The sequence below is a fragment of the Trachypithecus francoisi genome, unplaced genomic scaffold, assembly GCF_009764315.1.
Source record: "Trachypithecus francoisi isolate TF-2019V2 unplaced genomic scaffold, Tfra_2.0 Lachesis_group9, whole genome shotgun sequence".
Classification (NCBI taxonomy): domain Eukaryota; kingdom Metazoa; phylum Chordata; class Mammalia; order Primates; family Cercopithecidae; genus Trachypithecus; species Trachypithecus francoisi.
The window spans coordinates 74395305-74415911 of NW_022681474.1; the positions used below are offsets into that span (position 1 = coordinate 74395305).

The 20607-nt window shown below is 39.4% G+C and overlaps 1 protein-coding gene across 1 annotated transcript in view; it reads left to right on the forward strand.

The window, feature by feature from the left end:
- CCDC6 (coiled-coil domain containing 6) overlaps positions 1-20607 on the forward strand; it is a 120059-nt gene that overhangs the window by 50574 nt on the left and 48878 nt on the right. Inside the window, exon 2 of the mRNA XM_033209706.1 lies at positions 5551-5700. Within this exon, the coding sequence (XP_033065597.1) occupies positions 5551-5700 (150 nt within the window). The remainder of the gene's footprint in view (positions 1-5550; positions 5701-20607) is intronic.

The window sequence follows — 20607 nt, forward strand, 5'->3', positions numbered from 1 at the left end:
GATTGAAATCTTCTTCTTGCTTCTTCTAATACAAGAAATAAAGGCACATACAGGCTTGTTCTCCGTGTCATCTGTTACCTATCCCTGCTGCACTGGCACTTAAATATTAAACAGATGCCTGCAGGACAGCAGTTGGTGGTGTTAAACCCATTTCTGTGACCAATAGTCAAGCTAATCCTGTAAGAGTTGCCAGCCATTGGTCATGAGAGATTCTGCTAAACTCTGACCATCTCCCAGAACAATCATTATGTGCAGTAGTATACCTAGGAAAGGACAGTTTAAACAGAACAAGTTTTTATTCGGTTGCCTGTGTGTTAGGTGGTCCCTGCTATCCTAATAATGTGGTTTCAGATGCTGTTTTAAACTGAGATGTTAAGATCATTAATTTGTGACTAGACAACAAACTAGTAAACTTAAATAATGAGAATAATAAATAGAGCCTGCCTGGACTCTTTCTTAAAGCTTCAAGATGTCTTAGTTTTATGATTCTTTGTTATTAAAACAAATCATCAACTAACTTAAAAGTAATTCTTTTAAAAAAAAACTGTGCAAATATGTTATCTTCGTAGGCACTTGAACTTTGTCCTGACCGTATCCATAGGGCTGCCATCAAATAGATGTTTGTCATTTCTTGCTTTGAAGAACCGTTCTTTTTCCTATGCTTAATAGATTATGAATTGCACCACCTTACGTGATTTTGGTTTTGGCACTTGGATTTTCTCTTCAGTGGTTGAGTGCTATTGTGGAGGGTTTTAAAATTCTTTCTGTACTAACCCTTGATCTCCAAAATGCCATTGATAAAAGAACAGAAACACTAAACAATCACATTAGACTCTCCTATCAAATTTGTGCTCAGGTCATGTTAGCAGTAGGTCAGAACAAACTGTGTTTTCCTTATCTGCAGAAAATTATGCTCATTTAGAGTGTGGTTGCCTAAATATGTGGTGACTCAGGAGAAAATATTTTCTGTTATATTTTTGGTGTTTATTTTTCCCACAGGACTTCGTAAATTTCTCCTGTTCCTACTCTCCCTTTTATTTCCCTTTTATTAGATTTTAGTAGGATGGGAAAAGAATGATGAAGAGATGCTTTGTGGTGTAGTCCTCACATTAACAGACAGTGATTACTGCTGGGTGAGGGGCAATGTGTTAAATTACACAAATAATTGATTATGATTATACCAAATTTAATTTCTAAATATAGCTGCTAGAACCAGAATATGGAACACGAAAATATCATAAATTTTTCTGTTTCCCCCAGATTTTCCCAGTCTACCCTACAAACAGAGAAAACAGTAGGAAAATGTTTCTTCCTTCAAAGAGTTCCTAATTTTTTTGTTCACATTTTTATTTGAGAATTTACAGAGCTATAGGTAAACGTTGCTTCATTTATTTAGCTTTGGAAATCGATTTTTAATTTTGAATTGAAATGTGTTTAGATATGCTGAGACTTGCAAGCATTTTAGGTAAAAAGGGAAATATATTGATAAACCTAATAATGAGATTTCATGAGGTAGCCTGTTTTTTCTCCCCTCTGTGCACCTTCATGCCTTGTGAGTGGTACCTGGGGCTTGCTTCTTTGCTTGTAGGCCACTGTCTACCTGGCTCCTTGCTGACTGCTTTTGGGGCAATACCTTGGAAAGGTAATTTGTTTTATAGCTTAAACAAAAAGTCTTGCCTTAAGATTAGCGGGGAACAAACGGGACTAAGACTGAGATTGAGCTGATACTCCATGTAATATGGGGAGAAATCTGCAGGGAGAAGTCAAGTGGGCACTGAATACTTTTTTATGATGCATGGTTCATTCTTTGGTAATTATGTTTATGCATATTGTCAGGACACGGCATCCAATTTAAATTTTCTTTTTCCTGAGACTGTATTGGATATAGCATTTTTGCCTTTTGTCCTCATTTATATGCTCATTCCTAAGATGATCTGCACCAACTGGAAAAAGAGGGAGCTGGGGTTTTACGTTTGGGGGACCTGGAAATCTTGTACTGATGTTTTCTCTGGGTGTTTAGATGCCCTAAGAGGCAATTAGAACTAAGAACTGGCAAAATCTTAGCTAAAGGAGACCTCTGATTAAAGCTGTGTTAGGCCATGTTAACCCTTTGCTAAGTTAGCCAGATTTTGACAGGCTGCACCAGAACAGTTTCTGATGTTCATTCAGTGGTCCTGAGAGTGGCATTTTCTATTAATAAGCTTCGCTTAGAAATAAGTAGCTATTCTAAAACAGTGAGTAATTTTGCTTGCCAAAGCCTCGGCCTCCCAGGACCTGTGACACATCTTTGGAAGGCACATTTAGAGCAGGCCTAGCTCTCTCCATTTTTACATTTTGCTGCCGTCCTTGGGAAGAAACGCAAAGGAAACTGGTCCTCTGTGAATACAGCGTGTTGATTATGAGTCCTTTTTTAAAAATCAAGATATAATTCAATTCACATGCTGTAACACTCGCCTTTTTAAAGTATATAGTTCTGTGGTTTTTAGTATATTGGGAAGGTTTTACAAAGTATTAGCCCTAATTCCAGAACATTTTCATCACCTCAAAAAGAAACTGTGTAGCCATGAGCAGTCATTCCCCATCCTCTCTGCTTGAGCCACTAATCTACTTTCTTTTTTGGGTTTGTTTTTTGTTTGTTTGTTTGTTTGTTGAGACAGGTTCTCACTCTGTCACTCAGCCCAGAGTGTAGTGGCACGATCTCTGCTCACTGCAACCTCCGCCTCCTGGGTAGCTGAGATTACAGGCACTCACCACCACACTCAGCTAATTTTTGTATTTTTAGTAGAGACGGGGTTTCACCATCTTTGCCAAGTAGCTGAGATTACAGGCACTCACCACCACGCTCAGCTAATTTTTGTATTTTTAGTAGAGACGGGGTTTCACCATCTTTGCCAGGCTAGTCTTGAACTCCTGACCTCGTGATCCACCCGCCTTGGCCTCCCAAAGTGGTGGGATTACAGGCGTGAGCCACCGCGCCTGGCCTAGAGCCACAATCTACTTTCTACCGAAAATTCTTTTGTATGTTACAGTGAAATCTCCTGTCTCTAACTTAGTAGCTAGATGGTTGGGAGTTGCGGGGGAGTTTCACAAATAAACTCTTAAGGTTGATTTTCAACTTCTCACAGGAATAATCTCTTTGTTTCTTATTTTCTATTTATCACTTCTAGGCCCCTGTGTAAAGGGAAAGGTGCTCTGCCTAGCCTCTGAGTCCACTTCACTTTTACTGCTTATAATAAAATTTACCAGTTATCTAAAATACTAAATGTGCGTTAATGTGCAAGAAGTTGAGTCTGATCTGATAATGAAATGAGTTTATGGCAACCACCCTTCTGAATACCAAGGCTAGAATCACCTGCAAGAGTGCTACAGTTCCTCTCAACCTTTCTGTTCTTTAACTTTTAGAATAGTCAGAATTCAAATCATATAGGACTTTGTCGGTCAAAACCAGAAAAACAAGTAGTTTGGATAGATGGTAGGCTTGGATATGTATGTGTCAAATATGTCTTAAATAAATACTTTGGATTCCTGCTCATGGCACTAGTGTGAAATCCTTAAGTTTGAGAGTTTGGAAGGCAAGTGGGGATTGATTTAAAGGGGGAGGAGAAGTACGAGTTCTTAGCAGTTTTCCTTGACTATAGTGGAAAGAGTAAGACATTGAGAAGCGTTCATGAAAGAGGAGGTATGTAAGGGAACCACTGGGGGAACCTATGGACTGCTCACTGGGTGCCTTGGCTGGTAATACAAATTTACTAGCTGAAGGATTTTGTCTTTGTTACTTAGCTCTCTTGGACTGCCCCAGAATGGCTTAAAAATGTGAGTACTAGACCTTCTCCCAAAGCCTCCACTGTTTGTGTTTGTGTAGCTCTGTTTTTCAGTCTGCGTACTATGTGTGACTCTCTTTGTAGAATTACTCAGCAAGCAGTACCAAAAGCTGATATACCTCCTCTAGGGCCACAGTGATGGGGAGCAGGGAGGTAGCAACTGTAGATATTAGAGTGTGTGGATGTTGGGGAAGCTGGTGAGTATATACAGAAATCGAAACTGCCAGAGTTGGGATTGATTGTCAGAGCCTTTTACAGGAAGAGGTGGTAATCGTTTAATGTGGGTGCCCTTTTGTCTTCTGCTGGTCTGGTTCTCTTGGAATATTATAAATGACAGGTGCTGGAGGCTTGGAATTCAGTGTGACTCTTCCTCCCTCGATTGGCAGATAAAACAAAAATGCATTATTTGGTATAAGTGAATCAAAGTGTTGTGGTTTAAAAGTTCTTTAAATAGAATTGAGTTTGTTTGAAACACAGATGCCCTTTTTGAAAAGGTTAATTTCCTTCAAAGATGGTTAGGCTTTTCTGTTTAGACAGAATAATAATAAGCCTAATCTATTAAAACATTTTTTTCAGGGAGAGAGGAGGGCATCTACAGAAGAATATTTTCATCTCCATTGAATAATGCTTGACTCCCTTCTCTTCTGTTTTTAAAATTCACAAATCCCTCTTGTTGACTTCATCTCTGAAAAAATTCCCAGTAGGGAAATAAAGTGAAAAATAAAGCCCCTCTCACCCACCTTTACCCCTCACTCCTAGATTCCCACTACCTCCTAATAACTAGTTTTCAGCCATTTGGTGTAATTTTTTTTTGTACTAATTATTCAGCTATTCAGTGAACATGTGTCCATGTACATTTGTAATGCTTTTTACTTTTTATTTTATTTATTATTTTGAGACAACATAATCTCTGTCAGCTCTGTCACCCAGGCTGGTGTGCAGTGGCATGATCTCAGCTCACTGCAACCTCCGTCTTCCGGGTTCAAGTGATCCTCTTGCCTTAGCCTCCTGAGTAGCTGGAACCACAGGCATGTGCCACGATGCCTGGCTAATTTTTTGTATTTTTGATAGAGACAGGATTTTGCCATGCTGCCCAGGCTGGTCTCAACTCTTGAGCTCAAAGTGATCCACACACCTCTGCCTCCCAAAGTGCTAGGATTACATGTGGAAGTCACTACCTGGCCCATAATGCCTTTTTAATGACGTATCCAAACCTATCCAAACCCTTTAGGTGACATTATAAAGAGGTGACATAATTTTACTTTTAAGTGAGTTGAGCTCTGCTCCAGTAAAAAATGTTGCCAGATATTTTAATTGTAAACCTTCGAGATGTAGCAACCTGTGAGAGTTATCATGAATTGACGTACATAGCGCAGGACTGGACCCGTCTGCTACATTAGAAGGATCTTTCTGTATTCTGGTTATTGATTTGGGACAGTTTCATAAAAACTGCAATGTGATCTTTGCTAATTTCTTTGAAATATCACTTTAAGAATAAGGACCACACATAGTGAAGGGGGGCCTCTTTGGCATAATAGTAATATTCATTTCTATAGACTCTGCTGAATTCCTCTGTTTTGCATTTCTAGAGTGTGTTGGTTCACAGCTAAAAATAGAGCTCTATTTAAAATGGGTACCCTTTCCGGAAATAAGAACTATATTTCAATTAGTAAATTTCCTGTTTCCCTAATGTGTTTTGTTTTGTTCTTTCCTTTTTTTTTTTAAACAGCAAGCCAGGGCTGAGCAGGAAGAAGAATTCATTAGTAACACTTTATTCAAGAAAATTCAGGCTTTGCAGAAGGAGAAAGAAACACTTGCTGTAAATTATGAGAAAGAAGAAGAGTTCCTCACTAATGAGCTCTCCAGAAAATTGATGCAGGTAAATTATCTTTTCTACTCCCTCATCTTCCCTGCCTGTTTTCCTCTCTAGGAGAAAATGACTTTGATATGGCACTTTACTCGTAACATTTGCTGATGAGGTTGTAGCTTAAGTTCTTTGGAGATTCACAATACCAGGTAAGGGTGGCAACAGTGTAATAGTCAAGACTGTGGTTTTCTAGCTCATCTGCATATGTTAGGTCAGCTGTTTTGTACCCTGAGCATTTCTAAAAAATTGCTGATGAGCACAAGATCTTGGCATGAGATGTTGAATGTAGCATTTTGGAAGTTTGGGGACTAATGCCAAATGTGAAATTTTTCTCCTTTTATGTTGAGTCGATAATAAGTACATAAACTTTTTGGCAGTCATAGGTGGGTCTTTTGCACTAAAATATGAGGATATAAAGTGAAACATCTGTAGGAAATAGAAAGGTATCCGTGATAGTTTAAACTACCCGCAATCAACCATGTTCAAATGGGTGAGTAATACGTTACTGAACAAATATCAGACTGCTATTAAAACTCAACGTTGATCTCAAGTAATATATAGAAGGTGCCACACACAACATATAGGAAGGTTTGATTTCTCTACTTCAGAGGCTCATTCTCTCCCCCTCCTTCCCCCCCACAACTTCAAACCTTACTGGTAAAGTACAAAGTAAAATTTGCTTAGGGGAAATATCTTGTGGGTTAGTATGAACTTAAAAATAAGTGGGATATTGAGTTTTCATTATTTAACATAGCTTGTCCAAAATAGTGAAGAGGTATAAAATTATCAGAACATTATTACCATTTTGTCTTTAGATGTCTGTGAAACAACCCCATATATATATTTTGACATCATCAGTAACAATTTCATTAATTTGTTTGAAGTATATATATTAGTGAGGTTGTAATAAGAAGTTATTTGAGGCTTTTTAAAAAATCTTCCTAAGTTATTTTCTTACCTCCCCACATAGATGATCCTGTAAGAGGATACTGGAAACTGATGAAGAAACTTTAATGTTAGGACCATAACATGTTCCAGGCAGCTTTTACCCCTGTCTTTCTATCAGTCTCATTTTTCTACCTAATTACTGAATAAAGATACTGTTAATCTTGCACAAGAGTTGGTTTATATGGTAGTTCCTGAAATGTGAAGAATAGGTACCCAGGCATTACTGTCTAGCAGAGATTTTTGGCAACATTTTTGTACTGAAAATTTTTGTTTACTCATTTGCATTGTGATTTAGAGAGAAATGGATGGAGGTTAGTTTGACCTTTTAGTATATCTCACTGGGGCAGCATTAAATGACTTATTTTACCTGGTGCTTCTAGAATCATGGGGATGAAATTATGGTTTGTTTTTCCTAAGTGTATGTGTAATCAGGTGCCATAATTTTTGACACTGCAAGAAACTTTTTTTTTTTTTCAATATACATGGTTGTTTTTTGGAGTCTTTAGCCAAAGTACATTATAGGACAGTCAAGACCTAGCCAGATCATGTTCCTTTTCTCTATAATATATCTCCAGTATGAGTGATTGTATAGTCTGTAATTGGCCTCTCATTCACTTATGTAACCCACCTACCTCCCAAGGATATTGATGTTCCTTAAAATAAGATACTGAAAAAGAATGAAAACATAAGAACATAAGAATGAAAACATAAGAACATAATGCAACAGCAAAGGAAGGTATTTATAGTTGTATACTTGGTGTAAGAAGGCTCGAACTTAAAATTGAAGCTCTAAGCATCCTCTGAATATTGCTATGATGTAGAAATGTAGTGACTGTGTTTTCATAATTCTTATATCTAAAACAGTATTTCTTGGTCAGGAGAAAAAAAGGTCATAGACTAAAAACTTGGAAACCTTTTTCAGTGGATAGTGGATCTTTCTAAAGGGATTGAATGGTATATAAACTGAACAAAATAAACTATTTTGCCAAAAGTAGTATACAATGTGTAGCCATAGCCTTCAAGCGGGCCTGTCTTGTGTTTGCCTTCAGCCAAAAGTAAGGGCATAGTATGAAGGTGTGATTCTGTGAAAACATTGTTTGGGGATCTCTAGATGGGTCTGTAGCTTGTTGGTGATTCAGCTTGTAGAATCAGGACAGATGGATGGTTAGCATGTCCCTGAGACAATTTGTTTTGTCTCATCCCAGCTTGGTTTTTAGGCTTTTTATTTTAATGTTGTGGTAAAATTTACTTAACATAAAATTTACCATTTTAGCCATTTTTGAGTGTGCAATTCAGTGGCGTTAAGCATTTTCACCTTGTTGTGCAGCCGTCACCACCATCCGTCTCCAGAACTTTTTCAAACTGAAACTCTGTGCCCATTAAACAATAATGCCCATTCCCTTCCCCTGGTCTTTAGGTGTTTGAAAGGAGATGGATAGCAGGTAGTTTTAGGTTCAGGTCTCTGGCAAGTTTTGAAGCTGTTGCCATTCTGAGGCATGATAGGAGATCTGTTGCCTTAGACACCAGGTATCACAACATGTCTATATTTTGATAAGTGCCTGAGAACCTGCCCTCCATTGTTGGCCGATTGAGGGATATCACAGCTGCAGCAGGGGAAGGGCTGTTCAGCCTATGATACTCATCCCTCAGGCTCCCAATATGTATTTCCTTAATAGGTTTAACCAGTCTTTTGTTGAATGCCCACGTTTTCTGCCACCCAGCATGGAAATACTGTTTTCCATCTGGAAGATTTTTGGACTACTTGATACCAATAGACTTTTTCAACTACGTAATTATTTTAATATGGCTTTCTAGGATGTTTGTTTCTGCATAGGACCTTGCTAAAAAAAAGCCTGCTAAGAGAAATCATGCTACAAGTGTCACCCACAGACAGATGGGTGCATTGACCCGTTCACTATGAAAGTGTTCAACATTTTTCACCTAAAGGCCACTGAGAGGCTATGGACAGATGAATTTTTGTTTTGTCAGAGTGCTTTGACTTTTATTTCTGATAGTGATTGGACAATGCTTTTATGTGCATTTCAAAGGGATTCTTTGATCCTGAGAACAAAATGAGACTTGCTATAGAAGAGACGTGTCCCTTCCTGTCTGCTATGGCCAAGTTGGGTATCCAATACCTTTAAAAAATGAAATCAAGTTTAATTCAGTATACATGAGAGTAAATCCCTTTGCCTCCTTTAAAAGATCCATTTTGGGAGATGGCTTAAACACCTCCATATGTTTTCATCCTCACCAACAGGAAAACACATACAAAAGGGAGCATGCAGCTCTTCTCCCTTGCTTTTGTGTCTATCCAGTACAGACATAACATTGTATCTTTATCTCATGAGAACTCTTGACTGAGAAGTCTACATCTCTCTGAGCCCAGGCCATGGGATTCATTACCTGATTGGTGAGACATTGTTCCAAAAAGAACTCTATTACTTTTGTTTAACATGAACCTACATTAGAGCTAAATTCTACTCTGGAATGCCTTGAAGAGAGGTTGTGCTTTAATCATTATTTGTAATTAAAACCTATAAGAAGCATTTGTGAGCAAACTTATCAGAATTTTTATAGACAGGCTGAGCGTGGTGGCTCACGCCTGTAATCTCAGCACTTTGGGAGGCCAAGGTGGGTGGATTACTTTGATGCCAGGAGTACAAGACCAGCCTGGCCAACATGGCGAAACCCTGTCTCTACTAAAAATACAAAAAATTAGTTGGGTGTGGTGGCACACGCTTGTAATCTCAGCTACTCAGGAGCCTGAGGCAGGAGAATTGCTTGAACCCAGGAGGCAGAGGTTGTAGTGAGCTGAGATCATGCTGCTGCACTCCAGCCTGGGGGATAGAGTGAGACTCTGTCTCGAAGAAAGAATTTAATATACAGTAAGTCCTCACTTAATGTTGCCAGTAAGTTCTTAGAAACTGTGTCTTTAAGTGAAATGACATATAATGAATCTTATTTATTTCTTTGTTTATTTTTGAGATGGAGTCTCATTCTGTCACCTAGGCTGGAGTACAATGGTGTGATCTCGGTTCACCTTCCAAGTAGCTGGGATTACAGGCACTCGCCACCATGCCCGGCTAATATTTTTAGTAGAGACAGGGTTTCACCACGTTGGCCAGGCTGTTCTTGAACTCCTGACCTCAAGTGATCTGCATGCCTTGGCATCCCAAAGTGTTGGAATTATAGGTGTGAGCCACCACTCCCGGCCTAGAAATTTTTTTAAAAAATGAAAAGAAGTTTTACAATAGAGGACTAGTAGAGTGAATCATAAAAAGACTGACAAGACAGTTAAGCTAATCATTAGAGCATTCTGATTATACTAGTTCTTAATGATGTGGGCAGTCCAGAATCTCCTGTCACTTGCAAATGAGCCTGGCTCTGCAGGAGGCTTCATGCACTGCTGCCCATGACAAAGAGATGCTACTAGCATAGCAGGACTCTGAGCTCTCTAAGTCAAAGACACAGAAGGAGGTGGTTTCAAAAGGTAAGGACAAACCAGGCATCAGAATTTTAAAATTTCCTTTTCAAGAAATAAGATGTTTTCTACTTATGAAAGTATCATGTTGGTGTTACAAAATTAGAAGGAATAGGGCACAAAGAAAATAAGATAACCTGTAAGTTCAGCACCCCAAGTATAATTACTCTATAACATTCTGAAGAATGGCCTTTTAGACTCCCAGCTACTCGGGAGACACAGGCAGGAGAATGGCATGAACCCGGGAGGCGGAGCTTGCAGTGAGCCGAGATCGCGTCGCTGCATTCCAGCCTGGGCGACAGAGCGAGACTCAGTCTCAAAAAAATAAAAAATTGTAATTCCCCTGGCAAACTCTTAACCACCAATCACAAATGCCTCCTGGAAGACTTATCAGTTATCTCAGACACTGAGATTGATAATGGTTTTAGGAATTGTGGATTTTCCCACTTGCTTTTATGCAGGCCCAAAGCCTCAACTTGACTTTCTGCTCTTTGGGAGCACACTCAGCTTGTTCTGGATTGTCTACACTGTTCTCAACAAATACCACTACCAAAAGTTAATAAACTATTTTTTAACCATAGATTACGACTGGGTTAAGAAGAGTACTGCATATTACATATATCAATCTTTTCAATCTAATCCAGCTTGCAGATTTCAGACCTTAAAATAATCAATAGATTTGTAGTACGGTACTTTCAATTCACATTTGAAATAGGATCTGATTCTCAGAAAATAATGCTGCTCTAACTATAATAAAAATTACAGCCATACCCTAATAAAGGGGACACATTGATGGTTGGAAATACTTAAGAAGAAAAGTCCTGGATCTCTTATTAAGGTGATATGGCTTATTTTTATTATTGTTGACTTGGTTCCTGAGGTAAGAATGCTTCCTGGAACTAAAGTAGTTGGAGTTTTTCTAGCATCTATGGAAAGATGATAGAGGATAGGAAGGAAGTTGTGGGCAAAACTGCTGCTGAAACTACCTCTGCCAAATGATTTATAGCCGAGCAGTTCAGAAGGATATCATGCAACAGAATTATTCTTCTATCTCATTTACACAGAAATAAAATGGGGAAGAAGAATTTCTAAGTCTCCAGATTTGCCTGTTCATCTAGACAAAGGGCTTAGCCCTTCGTTTGCCTTCTTTCACTTGTCCTGTCAATTCTGGAGAAGTGGTTTCTCCTTGCAATACCATCTTACTGGATTCCTTCTTTTCTAGAGTGTATGCTTACTTAACCCCAGAAAGAGTCTCTTTCTGAGTAGCATGACATTTCTACAGGCAAAGGGAGTGAATATAGACTCCCAGTTCTCTTCTTTTCCAGCATGTACACTAGAATCTGAAGCATCCTCTTCGCCCTTGCTCACCTTCAAGTTCCCAAGCCACTAAGATGGCAATGAAATTTTGTTTATGCAAACAGCAAAATCACATGTCAAGCTGATAAATAATGTATGAAATTTCATTTAGTTAATTTCAAAGGCACCAAGACCATGACGCCATTGCATCCATTCAGATGAAACCTTGGTTCTCCCTATGGTAGGGGAGAGCTCTAAATGAAATATGTCCTTTATATTTAGATGGCTAGATCTATGGCCCTCCTGGCTTGTTTTTCAGGGCCCTTAATAGTGATCAGAGAAATTTGCTATCACAAAATAGCTCTCAAAACAGTTGGAACAGAGCTTTTTCTTGTTGTTTTCTTTCCAAATTACCTGAACCTCAGCTTTGTCTGATCTTTTCCAGGAGCAAGAGGTTCACAGATTGCATTCACAGTACGTCTGCAAAGAGCTACTGGGTTGTTTTTAATGCATTTTAAATACTACAGCCACCAGTGGCCAGATGATAAGCCAGAATTCTGTTAGTAGCATGGCAAAAATCTCTCACTGCAATGTAATTTGTTGTGAGTAGATAATACAATAAACCTGACATAGTTCTTCAGTGTTGAAATGACTGAGTTTCTTTGAAAGTGTGTGTGCATGTGTGCGTGTACTAAGGTTATGGCTAGATGTGATGTGCTAACACAGGTTCCAAAAAAAAAACGCTTAAGGACAAAAGGGCTCAAAAGCTTCCCATGCTGACTTTTTTTGACATAAAATGTGAGAAAAAGTAGGTAGAGGAAAAAATAAAGGTAGAAGAAAAGAAAGATAAAAATGATTAGGTGAAGCTGGAGTTAAACTTGCTTTATTTACCAAAGTAGGTTGGAGAAACATTGTTATTTCTAGTTGGAAAGGTGAATCTTGGCTATTGAAGGATACTAGACCCCACTATCGATGGACCCTAGCTATCACTAGAAACAGTTTTAAAATAACTTTAAAACTTTGTAGTTCTAAATGTTACAATGTGTTGCATTTTATTTTTAAACAATTTACAGTCAGCCCAGTCAGTAATTACTTTAAAATACGGAGTTATATCGCACTGCTGTCCTCACCCTCCTGTTTCCTCCATTCATAAACTTGGGAAGAAAGATGAGGCCTTTTATTTTAATTTTCAGTAATGCCTCATCTTAGAATGAATTCTTTGGGCTAAACACCCTTTCTTCTTCAGGAGAAAATGCCAGTTTTTACAGAATGGATTTTTCAATATGCCAGAGCCTAAAAGGATTTATTTTCTTTTTGTTTTTTATTTATTTATTTTGGAGACAGAGTCTCTCTCTGTCACCCAGGCTGGCGTGATCTTGGCTCACCACAGCCTCCGTCTCTTGGGCTCAAGTGATTCTCATGCGTTAGCCTCCTGAGTAACTGGGCTAATTTTAACTAGCCCAGCTAATTTTTTATTCTTTTGTTATTATTATTATTTTTTTAGTAGAGACAGGGTTTCACCATGTTGGCTGGGCTGGTCTTGGATTCCTGACCACAAGTGATCTGCCTGCCTCAGCCTCCCAAAGTGCTGGATTACAGGCATAAGCCACCATGCCCTTCAAGGACTTTAAAAATCTTTTCTATGGAGCTTTTTTTTTTTTTTTTAAATATTCCTCCTAATCAGATTTTTTTTAAAGGTGTTAATGCTTTTAGTGGCATCATGCTCCTGGAAATCCAGGAAACTCAAACTTAGCTCTTTAGGTATTCCAAGTAGATAGGAAGTCTGATATTATCCTGAAGCCATCTGCTTAGAAATGAGGGCCTGACTCTGGTCCTCGGTGTAACAAGGAACCAAATAACAAATAACTAATTTCTGGAAGAACATAGCTATTTTTTCTCTTTATAAAAGTTATATTGTGGCTTTTCCTGTAGAAAATAGCAGATTAGATAACTCAGACATACCTCACTGAAGATAAACAAAAACTTGACAAAGTCCTTCTTTGTCAAATAATGAACATGATGGTGAAGAACTATTGGGCAGAGATCTGAAGGAGGGTGGGAATGAAGCACCCAAGGCTGCTTTTATTCAGAGGGCACTTGGAATTCATCCAGAAACACCTGAGATAGTGAATTGTGGTTTTGGTGGTTGTGTGGAGCTGGGGCTGCAGAAGTCAGTTGATTGCTTTTGGTCAAAGTTAGAGAGAGTGATCAGTCAACCCTTCCTCAAGCTGGAATCATGAAGGGCTGCATCCTTAGGCTAAGAGTGAACTAGTTTTGCATCAGCTGGGTAAATCGGAGACACAAGGCTTTGATTTTGGATTAAGGTAGACCCAAACATGGTGCTCAGCCAAAGAAAATGGAATTTTCTGGAGGAAGTTACTGTCATCCTAGGCTACAAGCTTCTCCTGCCAATAAATTTTCAAATACAATATTCAGCCCATAGTTAAAGATCCATGCACATGAAGATATGAGATTCTATGTATGTAAGTGACCAGAAATAACAGAAATAGACTACACAGAGACTTCAAATATTGGAATTACCGGGCATATACTATAAAGCAACCATGCTTACTAAGAGAAGTAAAAGCCGACCTTGAAATCTTTGGCAGGAAACTGGAAACATATCACTTTTCTTGTAGACGTTCAAATGTTAAGTGAAAAACTAATGAATAACTATATGGCAATACATTTGAAATTTATATGATATGGACAAATTCTTAGAAAAATATAACTTTCTACAGCTGACCGAGGAAAAAAAAGAAAAACTGTCTTCTGTCCTGTAAAGAAATTGAAATAGAGATCAACAGCCTTCATAAACAATGAATTCCATGTCCAAATGGTTTCACTGAGAGTTGTACCAAACATTCAAGGATAAAGTAATTTGTCTTCTGCCCGGGCGCGGTGGCTCACGCCTGTAATCCCAGCACTTTGGGAGGCCGAGGCAGGTGGATCACGAGGTCAGGAGATTGAGATCATCCTGGCTAACACGGTGAAACCCCATCTCTACTAAAAATACAGAAAAAATTAGCCGGGTGTGGTGGTGGGTGGCTGTAGTCCCAGCTACTCGGGAGGCTGAGGCAGGAGAATGGCATGAACCCGGGAGGCGGAGCTTGCAGTGAGCTGAGATCGCGCCACTGTACTCCAGCCTGGGCAACAGAGCAAGACTCCGTCTCAAAAAAAAAAAAAAAAAATTTGTCTTCCATAGATTCTAAAGGGAAAAAAATGGGTCCCCAATATATTTTAAGGGTAACATAACCTTTAATGCTCAAATTTAAGTGTAGTTCAGAAAAGGCAAATTACAGTGCAGCCTCAATCATGAGCAAAAATCCCAAGCAAAATATAAGTAAATGAAGTCAGCAATATATTAAAAGAACAATGCACCATGACCATGTTGGGTTTATACAAGGAATGCAAGTTTACCAGTAGAAAATCAGCAAGTGTAATTTGCCACATTCACAGAATAAAAAGAAAAAGTTATGATCATGTTAATAGATGGAGAGAAAGGATTTGATAAAGTGTAACAATTCATGATAAAAATCTTAGTGAACTAAGAATAGAACTTCAACCTGAATTTTTTAAAAAGTGTTTTCCATGGGCCAGGCACAGTGGTTCACACCTGTAATCCCAGCACTTTGGGAGGCCGAGATGGGAGGATCATTTGAGGTCAGGAGTTCAAGACCAGCCTGACCAGCATGGTGAAACCCCATCTACTAAAAACACCAGAAATAAATTAGCCGGGTGTGGTGGTGCACACCTGTAGTCCCAGCTACTTGGGAGGCTGAGGCAGGAGAATCAGTTGAACCAGGAGGCAGAGGTTGCATTGAGCCAAGATCGTACTACTGCACTGTAGCCTGGGCAACAGAGTGAGACTCCATCTCAAGAATAAATAAGATAACTAAAGTGTTTACAAAAAGCCTGCCCAAACCATTGTGTTTGATTATGAAAAGTTAACTTTCCCTTTAAAATCAAGAACAAGACACGGATGCCTGCTGCATTTACCTATATTGATTTTTGTTGTGGATTGCTAGCCAGTGCAGAAAGGCAAGAAAAAGATGTTAAGGATTGAAAGGAGGAACTAATGTTGCCACTTATTATTGTGTAGGTGAAAAACTTTTAAAACTTCAGAATCTACAGATAAGTAATTAGAATTCCATTTTCTCACATGAAAAATTGTACTTCTGTGTACCAGCAATAAGCAGTTAAATGTGACAATATGAAAGCATCAGAAACCAAGAGGAGCAATTAAATGCCATGGAAAAATATAAAACACTGTAAAGGGCATAGGGACAGTTGAAATTTTAAGTAAGTTCAAGTCATTGAGGTAATATTTAAGCAAAATCTGGGAGAAGCAGCAGCTAGCCAAATAGATTTTCATGGGAAGAGTATTGTAGGCAGAAAGAACAAAGTGCTATGGCCTTGAAGTAAGATTGTGCCTGCCATGTTGGAGAAGCAGCAGAGAGACTGATATGTTTAGTTTGACATCATGGGGAGAGAAGAGTGATAGATGAAATTGGAAGGTAATGGGTCTGGAGGCTTGATATGATAGAGGTTTGGGAACCACTGTTGGCACTTTGGCTTTTATTCTGCATGGGAGCCACCACAGGGTTTTGAGCAGAGTAGCAAAATGATCCTACGTGACTCTTAAAATGATTGATTTGGTTGCTGTATCATGAATAGATCATGGAGTGGGGGCCAAGGTGGGAGCAATGCATATTAGAAGGATATTCGGTAATACATGCCAAGAGATGGAGTGGATTTTTCAGGGAGTAGTAGTGAAGATGGTGAAACTTTGGATTCTGGGTACATTTTGAAGAAATAGCCTCATAGGATTTGTGGATGGAATAGAAGTGGTATAGAAAAAAAAGGATCAAGAAAAACTTAGGGGTTTGAGTCTCAATGACTGGAAGAATAGTTACCATCATTTAAGATGGAAAAGACAGCAAGTGGAGTATGTTTGGAGTAGGAAGGTCGGAAGTTCACTTGCAGTGTCTGGGCTTCCAAATGGAGAGAACAGACAGGCAGTTGGACAGAGGTTCTGACTCTCAACAGAGAAGTCGGGGCTAGAGATATAAATTTGGGAGTGGTTTCCTTAGTAATTATTTATTGCCATGGAAATTAATGCTGTTACTCAGGAGGTGTGCCCAGAGGAGAGGACCAGAGACGATAAGGAAAACGCAAGGATGAACGCAAGGATGAACCACAGAATGGGAGAAGAGCTACGCACCATATGTAATGACAAAAAGCAACAAATCAGCAAGAAAACAAACAACCCAGACAAAAAATGGCAAATGATTTAAGGAGACTCTTCACATAAGTACATGGCCAAAAAGCCAGTAAACAAATGGAAAAAGTATACAACCTCATTAGTAGTCAGGAAAGGTGAATTAAACCACAAGATACTACTAATAAATTCTTATGCACTGCAGGTAGAAAACTGAAGTCATTATACCCATTTGAAAACAATTTGGTAGTACCTAATTAAGTTGGAAATATTTATTCTCTATGACCCAGTGGTTTCACTCATGGGCATACATCATATTACATGTACATGTGTACCAGATATGTAGAAGAATGTTCTTTGATCATGATAAAAAACTAGAAATGGCCAGGCGTGGTGGCTCACGCCTGTAATCCCAGCACTTTGGGAGGCCGAGGCAGGCAGATCACGAAGTCAGGAGATTGAGACCAGCCTTGCCAACATGGTGAAACCCCGTGTCTACTAACAATAAAAAAATTAGCTGGGCATGGTGGTGTCTTCCTGTAATCCCAGCTACTCGGGAGGCTGAGGCAGGAGAATCACTTGAACCAGGGAGTCGCAGGTTGTAGCGAGCCGAGGTCACACCACTGTACTGCAGCCTGGTGACAGAGCAAGACTCTGTCTCAAAAAAAAGAATAGAAATGACCCAAGTGCCTGTCATCAGTTGAGAGGATTGTGGTATAAATAGCTGGATTCTGTAAAGCAATGAAAATACGAACCACAATTAGTAACAAGTTCATTTAGCAGAAGAAGCTGGATATGAAAGAATGCAAAGCCTAGCAAGGCTAATGTTTGGAAATAAATGAATACATAGGTTGTTTGAAAAAAACAATTTTAGGAAAAATGTAAGGAAGTAAATACCATAAGAATTAGGATATTGATTATGTCTAGGAGTTCCAGAGGGACTGTAAACAGGAAGAGAAACAGGGGCTTTGGGACAGACCATGATATATGGGTGATGTCATAGATCTTGATTAATCCACCCCCACCCCAACTGTTGTTTTGCTTATCCTGAAGTGAGGGTGTTATCATTATTCAATCAGTATTTGCATTCACAATGTATTTTCTATGTTTTGGAGTAGGATCAAGGAATCCTAGTCACTGCCCTTCTTAGAGCTTGCAATCCTGTAAAGAGTGATTGAGAATGTACCCAAGTGTTCTAGGATGGCAGCACACATCAGAGATGAGGGCAAAGGCTTTGAAGCCAGGGACCTCAGTTTGAACCCTGGATTTACCCTTTACCTGTGAAATTTCAGGCAGATCACCTAACCTCTTTAAGCGGTGGTTTCACTCTTTGCAAAATGCAGGTAACAGTTTCTACTGTAGAGTTATGAAGATTCAACCATCAAGTACATTGATGTATATAGAGTGCTTGACACGTAATAATCACCCTGGAGAATTAGCTGACTTTACAAGTAGCTGATGGAAAAGATATAGAAAAACATCATGAAACAGACATTAAAATGCACTTGAATGACAGTGTGCTTCTCACACCTTGAGGATGAGTGCACATTATGCTGAGGGCCTGGGGGAAAGCATTGGGGAAGTCTTACACTATCACCTAGTCTCGGTAAATTGAGGGGAGGGATCCAGACCCTATAGGCAGAGGCACAGCATGAGTGGGGCATGTGGGCAGAGGGAGTGGCATGATTTCTGTAAGAGTGATCCGGCATGACTAGCAGGTGTTGTGATCTAGAAGCCAGTATGGTCACCAAAAGTGTTTGGCTGGCATGATGGGATTTTTTTTTTTTAAGAGTCTAGAAAAGGACATGAGCTTTTCCTTTAACCACAGTAGCCACCACTCCCTGGCTTAAACCCATCCATTCTTTGTTTGCTGCATGCATGAACCTGAAGGTATTTATGCTTGCGAACCTTGGACTGTCACGTCAACTGAGTGTGAAAATAGCATGAGGAAGGTGTGGGAAGCTTGCATAGGGATTGGGTCATGGAAGGACTTGAATGTGATGCTAGCGAGTTTGGACTTAGTCCGCAGGTAGTAGGGAGCTATTGAGGGTTTTGAGCAGGACATTGAAGTAATAGGACTTGTGCTAGGATGATCTACAGTGGACCTGGGGAGATCCAGTAGGAGGTTTTGGCAGTAGCCCAAAGGAAAAGGAATAAAAGGCCTGAACCAGACTGGGGCCATGAGCACATAGCACACACAAAGAATATGTGTGTGGAACAGCTGTTATGGAGGCTGACTGCATGGGCCTTGGTAACTCATGAGATGTGAGGCATTGACCCAGAATACTGGTACCAGTAACAGAAGGGGAGGAGGTGGAAATAAGTGTGGGCCCAAGAAGCCCTTAGTGATGAAGTACTGAGTTTGAGGTGGGAGTCTGAATTTTTGCTCAGTAGAACAGCTGACAAGTCGGTTCTTGAGAGACTTTCTATGTTCTGAGAGAGATTTTTGAGCTTTTTTCCAAAGCTCATATTAATAACATTATGATTGCTTTTGACATTCTAATGGCTTAATGCAGTTATTGTCCTGGGCTGGCCTTTACTTGGTCCAATGGGGGTGGCTCCATTCCTTGGTAATTTTCAGTACAGCAAGGATGTTAGTTGTGGTACTGGGAGTAATAGAGATGTTAGTTGACTAGTGAAAACAAAGCTGGGGGCATGGCATTTCAAGTTTCTTTTTTTTTTTTTATTTTTTGAGATAAGAGTCTCGCTCTTGTCAGCCACGCTAGAGTGCAGTGGTGCAATCTCGGCTTGCTGCAACCTCCACCTCCCAGGCTGATTCTCCTGCCTCAGCCTCCCGAGTAGCTGGGATTACAGGCATGCACCACCACGCCTGGCTAATTTTTTCGTAGAGACAGGGTTTCACCATGTTAGCCAGGCTGGACTCAAACTCCTGACCTCAGGTCATCTGCCCACCTCAGCCTCCCAAAGTGCTAGGATTACAGGCGTGAGCCACCGCGTCCGACCTGGTTTATTCTTAAGGTGTCTTGAAAAACCTGGGTCCTAGGGGTAGTGGCTAGAAGCCTTGCTTCAGTTGTCAAGGACTGACTTGACAATAAGCCCAGGCCTGCAGATTGACATTTCCCAAAACCTGGGATCCAGCAAACCTGCTGCATGTTGGGTGGGAAGGTGCTCTCAGCATCCAGCCTACACATGCACCTGTGGTACCTGTTGGAGGAGGTTCTCCCAGGTAAATGATTTTCAGTGCCTCTACCTGCTAGAGAGAATTTATTGAGAATAAAAAGTCATTTGATGCAGAGTTCTTGAATCTATTATGTAAAAGGCCTGGTTCATTGAAGTGGTTCCAGAAATCCTTTGTAAATTATAAGCACAACAATTATTGGTAATTGGATGATGCTTAAGGCTAGCCTGCTTAAGATCAAATTAATGCTACCCTTGTGTATTTCATTGGGCTGGAAGTTTACTTTGAGACTATATAATCAGTGGATGATATAAGAAAAGACTTGCTTTAGTACTTAGAATTTAAAATTATACTGATTTATAATTGAGTATATAGTTGCATTTTCGTTTACGCCCTTTTCATTTATGTTAATATATTTTTCCTGTTGGATCCCAAGAAACAAACTTTTGTTTATATAACCCTAATTCCATTGAAAATGTGACCTGCTGAGGGATCATTGTTATATAATGTGATTCTGATTCCACAGGGATATTTTTATTAGTGTTAACCTATAGCACAAATAAGGGTTATAAAAGTGTTCCATAATCTTTGGGATTGGCTTTATAAAAAATGTATTTGTTGAAAATTCTGATTTTTGAAAAAAGCTTTTAATCTGTCTAGGCACCTAGCTTTATATATATTTAAGGCAGACACATGAGTTTCATTTCAAAATATTAATAAATATGCTTGTTTGTTGTTAGATGGAATAATTTTTGTTCTAGTTCAGGATCTCTGACCTTATTGGAAGATTTAAAGTTGTTCGTGTAACAGTACATTAAGACCTATGATTAT